The 9,432-nt window shown below is 44.4% G+C and overlaps 1 protein-coding gene across 1 annotated transcript; it reads right to left on the bottom strand.

The window, feature by feature from the left end:
* Nucleotides 1-8,361: 8,361 nt before the first annotated feature.
* On the bottom strand, nt 8,362-9,425 carry LOC123965279 (E3 ubiquitin-protein ligase TRIM21-like). The gene has a single exon (XM_046041844.1). It carries the CDS (start codon nt 9,135-9,137, stop codon nt 8,544-8,546), a length of 594 nt encoding a protein of 197 aa, XP_045897800.1. The 5' UTR covers nt 9,138-9,425; the 3' UTR covers nt 8,362-8,543.
* Nucleotides 9,426-9,432: the final 7 nt, after the last annotated feature.

Here is a 9,432-nt window from a genome sequence, read left to right as displayed (position 1 = left end):
TGTTTATGTGTAGTAATGAGTTCAGAAAAATAGTGTGTTCTCGCATCCTTAACCATGTTATTGTAGTTAATTAATAAATCCTTCAGACTGAGGTAATGAACTTGGAGACTGGATTTTTTCCATCTGCGCTCTGCTTTCCTGCATTCCCTTTTTAGGCTGCGAATGCTGTCATTTATCCAGGGTTGCTTACTAGCTTTAGACGTAGGCCTAACCTTTAGAGGAGCAGTAATATTTAGTTTTGACAAGCAGATATGATTGAAGTGATCGACCAGATTGTTGGTGTTGGAATCAGACAGGTGTTGGCTTTGGCTCTGAAAGAATGCGCAAAACTTTGAAACACTTTGTTCATTAAAGATGCGAGAACAGACAGGGCTTGGTGAGGCGGCATGAGTAACAGGCGAATCGCAGCTAAAAACAATACATCTGTGGTCAGATATGGTCATGTCCACCAATTCCACAGAGGAAATGCTGACACCCAGGGTAAAAACCAAGTCCAGAGTATGACCACGTGTTTGCCCTTTGACATGTTGTTTGAAGTTAAAAGAAGTGGCCATATTTAAAAAGTTAGTTGCATTAACATTGTTGGGGTCATCAACATGAATATTACAATCGCCACAAAGAACAATTCTGTCATAATTTAAAACCAGAGTAGATAAAAATTCAGGAAGTTCTTGTTGTTTTGCCCTCCAGGGCACCGCTCATGTCACTTGACTGAAAACTATCGCTGCGCTGAATGAAATGTACGGAGCCGGCGTTGTTCTGCCTCTGAGCCGGGAACGCTGAAGTAACAGAGCCTGAACATGTCTGTGTGAAAAGCCACAGCCTGCATGCTGGTGCTTCTGCGTTTATTGCAGGATTTCTGTATGAAAGTGTAACCTTACTTACTGTATGCATTATATATTTTGGTTACTTAATTTCTGATGATTTATGTTGCTTATTGAACTGTGCAGTATAAGTTGGTAGGATTTACGTAACAGTAAGAGTAATATATTATTTGGACGTGCAGAATTAAGTTTATTAGTACACAGTAATTGTTTCTTTAATATTTGTTTATTCAGAGCATCTTGGTTCCCACCTGTATGTTCCCAGGGGGATGCAAAAGAGTGACGGAGTCGGAGGGTGTGAGAAACGTGCTACATCGTGTGTAGTTACTGTCATGCTTCTTGGTGTTGATCAAAGAAGATTATTGAAGAAGAACTTGTAGCCGCTTATTACCCACAGGCCCAAAGGACAGGAGGACCAATCCAGAACCCACTGTTACAAAAGCGTTTGTGTTTGGGATTATGCTCACTCATGAGTTCAAGCGAGCACGCGTACGAGCACACGCCTGATGCAATCTTAAAACCGCATGATGCGATCTGCAGGTACACTCTGTGAATTAATCCCATTGTTACATGGACTATAACATTTATTTGGCATAGCAGAGTGATGTTTTCCCCGTTGTTGTTGAGGACAACGGTCGATGATGGCGGCACCCGCGGCACAGCCCCGCGGGACACAACAAAGACTGTAGTTCACTAGTGGAGTTACCGCCATATTTCCATGGTGATGGTAAGGACAAAGAAAGTTTCACTTTGTGGAAAACTAGATTGGAGCTTGCGGTTAAAGCTTATGCAGATGGACAGCAGCTAGACGTTGCCACTATACTTCCTACACGCCTTAGCGGAGATGCACTGGCATACTGGCTGTCATTACCAGCAGAAGTACAGCAGGACTATGATGAATGTGCAGCTAAGCTAAATGATGTTTTTGGGAGGAAGGATTTTTGCTACATTTTCAGACTTTTGTGAATGCCAGGCAACGCTTGCCTAAGGAACCTTTAGAGGTTTATGCTGCAGAAATTACAAGGCTGGTACTGGAGGCATTCCCTAACTATGGCAGGCCAGCTATTGCAACGGAACGTTTCAGAAGATTTGTTGATGGTTTAGACCCTGTCATTCAAGCTAAATGTCATCAGCATGCTGATGGTGCTGCAACACTGAAGGAGGCCTTAGACATTGGATGCAAATGGGAGCGCGCTTTGAAGGATGCTTTGAAACTCCTTCCGCCTGCTTTGTCACTTGTCTCCACACCATACACTGCTCCTCCCACAAGGTGAGCCACTCTCAGCTATGATATCGGCAAAACGTGAAAAACCTCCCTCAGACCCATCAGCTGGACTTATTGATGCTATAAAGATGCTCTCAGAGGATGTTCATGCACTCAGGCTTGAAGTTACCTGGCTGGGACAAGACCATAGCCACTCTGCCAGTCACCGTGCTCCACATGCTGGTTTCTCCAGGTATGACCCTCCAAGTGAACTGAGGAATGAACGCGGCAGAGAAAGATATCGCCATTCCCCATCTGTGTCTCCTGAGCGTAATACTTACTCCTCTACTACCCATCATCAGAGACCCAGCAGGTCACACAGTGATCACCTCCATCCAAGATACTCTCCTGGTCGCCGTGACAGGCGCTACTCACCCACTCCTCCATCTTCTCCACATCACTGACGTAACCATCATTCTGCTTATGGTCAGGATCACTTCAGGCATTACAGCTGAGAAAGGTGCTCCTCTCCTGACAGGTTGGACACAAGACGTCTACACCACAGTGACTCCTACAAACAGACCCCCTACTCTCCCCCTCCCGACGCAGATAGACACATGTATGACTCACATCAGGGCCGCACTGCTAGGGACAGACAACCACCACGTAGGGAAAGGAGCCATTATGTGAGTTTTGATGAAGATCCCTTGGCTCAGGGAAAAGACTGGTAGCAGATGCTGAGGGCCAAGTGTCTGCTACTAATGGTATTGAGGACCCACAACAAGTGTTACCACCTTTACACAAAAAACCCACACAATATGTGATGTCTGTCATTGAGAACGTTGCCACCAAAGTCTATCTAGACTCAGGTTCAGACATGATTAGCGAGGCTTTTAGGATGTCTATTCCATCTCTGAGAACAAAGGCAATGCAATGCTCTCAACTTTTTCCTAGGGCAGTGACTGGTGAATATTTGGACATTCTAGGCACACTTCCTATTACAGTCAGGCTAGGTAAAGAGGTTTTCACCCACACTGTTCATGTGGTCAGAAACAGCACGCAACCAGTGATTGTAAGTTGGGACTTTCTACTCGCACAGTTCTTGATTTGAGGGAAGGTGTCTTAAAAGTAGGGAATCGCACCACACACCTCTCCTCCTTGCTAATGAGACTACTCCTCTGAGCTGTAATGCTGTCACCTTATCTCCAGTTGTTGTCCCTGCCATGTCACAGATGACTTTTTTAGCTAAGGTTCAGCCCTCTACTGGTGTGCCAGATCTCAAAGCTGACTACACAGGTATGTTAGAGCCAGGTCCACCTAGTTTTCAGGGCTTGTTAGCAGCACGCACACTTGCTCCAGTACAGGCAGGACTCACTTACATCAGAGTGATGAACCCGACTAACGCTGACCTGCATGTTCCATGTGACACTAGGCTAGGAGATTTTCATCCACTAGGCAGAGAGACCGAGGACGACTACTCTATCGTGGAAGCAGGGGTAGCGACCGTTACCACGATGACAGAACCCTCTTCTCGACTGTCGTTACCAGATGTTGACCTCAACCGGTCAGCACTTACTGACACACAGAGACAACAGCTTGAGGCATTGCTACTGTCCTACAGTGACGTTTTCAGTACTAATGACCAAGACTACGGACGCACTAACATAGTCAGACACAGCATCAAGACAGCAGATGCTCCACCTATCAGACAGAGATCATACAGGACCTCACCGAACATCATAGCAGAGATCGAAAGACAGGTTCAGCAGCTTTTGTCCCAAGACATCTTCGAGGAAAGCTGTAGCCCCTGGTCTTTTCCTGTTGTTCTTGTAAAGAAAAAAGATGGCAGCTACAGATTCTGCATTGATTACAGAAAATTTAATGCAGCCACGATTAAAGACTCATACCCACTGCCACATCCTGCAGAAGGCTCTTGCTGGTTCAGTACAATGGACTTATCAAGTGGCTATTGGCAGGTTGAGCTTGAGCCACATGACAAAGAGAAAACAGCATTCAGTACTGGCAGTGCTCTGTACCAGTTCGGTTATGTCTATGGGCTTGACCAACGCCCCACCAACGTTTCAGAGGTTGATGGAGCTGGTGTTCCATGGCCTGCACTGGAAGGACTGTTTGACTTATTTGGATGATGTCCTTGTGTTCAGTCGCTCTTTTTCAGATCACCTACAGAGCCTTGAGGAAGTGTTTGGCCGGTTTCGCTCAGCTGGTCTCAAGTTGAAAGCCAGGAAGTGCCAGCTCACTCAAACACAAGTGACCTTCCTGGGACACATAGTCTCCAATCAGGGACTCCAACCAAATGCAAGGAACCTTGAAAAGGTTCATGGATGGCCAACGCCCAGAACAACCAACGAGGTGAGAGCATTTATCGGATTGTGCTCCTACTACCGTAGGTTTGTCAAGAACTTTTCTGTCATTGCAGCTCCACTGCATGCTCTAACCCAAAACGGAGCAGTATTCACATGGACTATCAACTGTGAGGATGCTTTTCAGTCACTGAAACACGCTCTCACTCAACCACCGATTATGGCACATCCCATCTTCATGTAGCTGGGTTAAAAATGCTATACATTGTGATTAAATGATAAAAAGCATATAAAGCATGTGATCTAGTTAAAAACAAGTTCATTGTTGCTAAAATTGTGGTTTACAAGCTGTTTCATAAAAGATTAAAAGCTACAGTGTAATAAATACATTAATAATATGTGCAGTTATAAACGTCATTCATTGGTCTATGTGGGGGGTTCAGAGGTGCACAGTATGTAAAGAAAAGCAGTGGGAGGTTGACTACGAACGAACGTGATGCGAAGTGTGTGAAGTTCATGCAAAGTTGTATGTAGTAAGTTGGTGTTTTAGACTGCCCACTCGACAGTCTTACCACAGAATACCATCCTGCGTACTTTTGTGAGAAGTTGGACATTTCTTCACACTTACACACAGTTATTCATGTGTGTATCATAGCTTGTTTGCACACAGTGTTTTGTGTTAGCATTCATTAGCAAAGTGAATGGACTCTTGGACTCGTGGATTGAACTGTTGCCTAAGGTAAAAACTCGTTCATTCTGTTGCTCCTTTGAGTGAAGTGGACCAATAGTTTAAATATCCTCGCTCTCAAGCATCGCAACAGGCCTGCAACGAAGTTTGGGGTTTTATTTTATTTTATATGCCGGCTTGTGTGTGTGCGTGCGCGTGCTTGGTGAGCCCACTGAGTTAACATTAGAGTTGAATTTGAACTGAAGGTAACTGAAAAGTTGTTATAGCGTGTTTACACCAGTAAAAGGGGATTAATATTATTGCGTTACCCTGGTATTCAAGAAAAGGGAAATACCAAAGAGACTGAAAATACATTTATTTTATTATTTATGTTAAAATTGGGGATTTATTATTTCTAAACTAACCCTGGTGTGTTGCATTGTTATTACTTTTACCCAAGGTATATTCAACACATAAGGTAAATGTCTGTTTGTTGGCAAGGTGGTACATTTATTTTATTGCAGCATGCTAGTTACTCTAATGTAGGTTCAGTGTGACTTTACAAAACTAATAGACGTTAGATGAACCTAGCTTAGTGACAGTGGTGTTGCAAATCATTTGAGATAAATACAGAAAGACAATTAAAGTGTATACAGACCAAAGATAAAAGGAACCTTATTTCAAGTATTCAGTTAGTTTGATTTAAGAACTCAGGGCCCCACCCTGCTTAAGATAGGGAAAGGTGGGCTATATTCACACAGCCTTTCTTGCTGTACACCGATGCTTCACAGGAAGGCATTGGTGCTGTGCTGGCTCAATGTCAAGACAACAAAGAACGTGTTAACGTCTATGCTAGCCACACACTCAAGCCTCCTAAAAGAAAGTGGTCCACCTTTGACCGTGAGCTCTTGGCAGTGGTTTGGTCTGTAAGGCATTTTAAACATTTCCTGTCTGGCAGTGTATTTACAGTGATCACAGATCATAATTCCCTTCTGAATCTGAGGAAAGCACCAGTGGACAACGATCCTACTGGTGTTCAATGTGTTATTTCTACCATCACCTCCACAGACAGACATGACAACACTACATCAGTTATCCCTGAACACAGCCACACACTTAAAATGGACTTGGGAAAACTACAGAAACAGCAAAATTAGGAAGAAAGTCTCCATACAGTCATTGCATGGCTGAAGGACGATGCTCATAGACCACGACTGGGTCGCCTCAAACAGTCATCCTCCACACTCAGGAAACTCTGGCATGAGTGTCCCAAGCTGATCATCCGACAGGGTATTCTCTGCAGGAAAGTCAAAAAAAGCCCTCACACACCGGAAAACTTTCAAGTTGTTCTTCCAGCGGCTCTCATCCCCACAGCCTTGAAAGTGTTGCACGGAAGTCTATTCAGTGGAAATTTGAGTGCAGAGCGCACACTGCAAAGGGCCAGATGCATCTGTTATTGGCCATACATGGCCAAGGACATTCATGGGTTTTGTGCTGAGTGCTTGCCATGCCAAACACGGGGCTCCCCAACTCCCCGTGAAAGAGCTCCACTGCAGCCAATCCAGGTGGAGAGGCCATTTCAAAAAATTGCTGCAAACATCACTGAGCTTCCTATCACTAACCAAGGTAACCGGTTCGTTCTGGTAGTAATGGACTATTTTACACGCTATGTTAACCTTTTCCCACTGAAAGATCAGCGTGCTGCCACTGTGGCAAAGTGCATTTTCGAGGACTACATAAGACAGCATGGCTTGCCAGAGTCAATTCACACGAACCAAGGACGTCAGTTTGAAGCAGGCCTCATCAAACATCTTTGCAGCTCCCTTGGAATCACCAAAACACGCACATCACAATACCATGCCCAGTCAGACGGTATGGCAGAGAGACTAAACAAGGCACTGAAAGATCAACTTGCTAAGTATATTGCACAAGGTGGTGGTGAATGGGATCAGTACCTGCCACAGTTTGAGCTTGCCTACAACTCAGGTGTTCATTCAAGCACTGGATTTTCCCCTTTCTTTCTTGTTCATGGAAGGGAACCAAACTTGCCACTGGATATCTTGTCAAACTGTAGCCCTGCAGTGACCTCCTCCACACCAGGTACACCAGCAGCTTATGCTCAGGACCTCGCCACACGTCTGTCTCATGCTTTTAGGGATGCAGCCCAGAACTCTGCTGCAACCAAACAGCATCAAAAGACTCGGTACGTCAAAATTATGTCTCATCCCCACCAACCAGGTGACCTTGTTCTCCTGGATGATCCAGCCCAACGGATGAACAAGTTTGCTCCCAGATGGAAGGGCCCATTTGTAGTCAACCAACGGATGAGCAGAAATGGACACCATCATCATCCAAACCCCTTTCCCTCTTTCCCCTCCTTAACTGCACATCACAGGGATGGACTTACTTCATCACTTCAGGAGCTTCCAAATGTCACATCCCGAAGTGGACGTCTGGTTAGGCGGCTGCTTATGTACAAAGACTTTGTCACTTAATGGGTTTTAGTGGAAATTTGACAGGCCCTTACATGTTGTATTTATTGTTGTTAGGGTACTGTATGTTTAGATATGTTGTCTCTATGTACCTGACTATTTTTGGGCCTAGAGTGGGCTAAGGACTTTGTTTTTGTACCTCAGGGAAGTTTCCGAGTGCAGGTGTTCTCAGTGTTCCTCTGTGCTAAATCTTAAACCGTATAGCCTAACATTCAGGTTACTGACTCATTTGAGTATTGTGAATATGACTGCACATTACACTGTTTCTATGCAATTGATTGAAATGTGGACATTTCTCCTCGTAGCAGGGGAAGACTGTAACCTTAGTTACTGTATGCATTATATATTTTGGTTACTTAATTTTTGATGATTTATGTTTCTTATTGAACTGTGCAGTATAAGTTGGTAGGATTTACATAACAGTAAGAGTAATATATTATTTGGATGTGCAGAATTAAGTTTATTAGTACACAGTAATTGTTTCTTTTGTTTATTCAGAGCATCTTGGTTCCCACCTGTATGTTCCCAGGGGGATGCAAAAGAGTGACGGAGTCGGAGGGTGTGAGAAACGTGCTACATCATGTGTAGTTACTGTCATGCTTCTTGGTGTTGATCAAAGAAGATTATTGAAGAAGAACTTGTAGCCGCTTATTACCCACAGGCCCGAAGGACAGGAGGACGCTACCAATCCAGAACCCACTGTTACAAAAGCGTTTGTGTTTGGGATTATGCTCGCTCATGAGTTCAAGCGAGCACGCGTACGAGCACACGCCTGGTAGTATTTTTCTTTTGTTTATTTAAAAAGAAAAAGAGAAAAGGAAAAGACTTCTGTCTCATTTATAAACTGCTCTTCAGTAATTTGGGCCAGTATGCAACACTTCTTTTAGAAACAATGATCAGACAATAAACAGCTTAGAATTTAAGGAATGTGTAAATGCTTCTTATTTCTGAGGACATTGTTTTCTCATGATTTAACAGTCTTGAAAAACTGCACATCAGCAACAAAAATACATTTATTATATTAACTGTAGAACATCAAATGGTTGTTCCACTGGTGATGATCAGAGGGGCAGAGTTTTTACCACCATAGTTAAGACAAGGACTAAAGAATGGGAAGAGTTTCTCCGTGAAGCAGCAGCCAGTAAAGGAGTAGATAAGAGCTGCAGCATCAACGTCATAAAAGGAGACCAGACCCTCCTCATAATCCACAAACACCCCCACCTTCTCAGGCTGAGACTTCAGAGAGAGACTGACTGAAGGGTCAGCAAGAGCTTTATACTCATTTTCATTCCTCAACCATATCGTCCAGTAACCTTTCTGAGGACTCGTTATGATTTTTCCCTTCCTGTTGATCGACTCTCTGGCCACTCCTAAATCCCACTTAGTCTTCCCTTTAACCTGAACCTCGTAGTAAAATCTTCCTGAAGAGAAACTCTGCTTTGCTAAAACATTAGGACAAGTATCAAATCTCTCTGGGTTGTCTGGGAGATTCTTCTCTACATCACCACAGTTTACTTGTTTTCCATCATCAGACAGGATGAGAGCAGGATGTGCTGTATCAGGATCGAGTGTCACATCCACTGCATACTGCTGGACCCTCTTCAGCTCGGCCTCAAGCAGCTTCTTCATCTGTTTACTGAGCGTCTCCTCCAGCTGATTCACAGCTCTCCTCACAGTCCCCTCATATGAAGGTGGACGGACGCTGACTTCTGTCCAGTCCTTGGTGGGTGGAGCAGCGTTCAGGGACGGGAGGCTTTGGAGGAGGTGGAGGAGGTCTTCAGAGCGTGAGAGCTGCTCCACCTCAGAGCTTCTCTTCTTCAGCTCAGAGATTTCCTGTTCCAGCTCTTTGATGAAGCCTTCAGCCTGTTTCTCTGTCTCTCTCTGCTTCTCTTTGATCGTGTCGATGAGCTCGGCCTGGCTTCTC

Source organism: Micropterus dolomieu, unplaced genomic scaffold (genome assembly GCF_021292245.1).
Source record: "Micropterus dolomieu isolate WLL.071019.BEF.003 ecotype Adirondacks unplaced genomic scaffold, ASM2129224v1 contig_9045, whole genome shotgun sequence".
NCBI lineage: Eukaryota > Metazoa > Chordata > Actinopteri > Centrarchiformes > Centrarchidae > Micropterus > Micropterus dolomieu.
This window is presented reverse-complemented; position numbering and strand designations above follow the sequence as displayed.

Excerpts from the sequence above, each read along its gene's own strand:
- LOC123965279 (XM_046041844.1), bottom strand. The coding sequence starts at position 9,137 with ATGAAGAAGCTGCTTGAGGCCGAGCTGAAGAGGGTCCAGCAGTATGCA.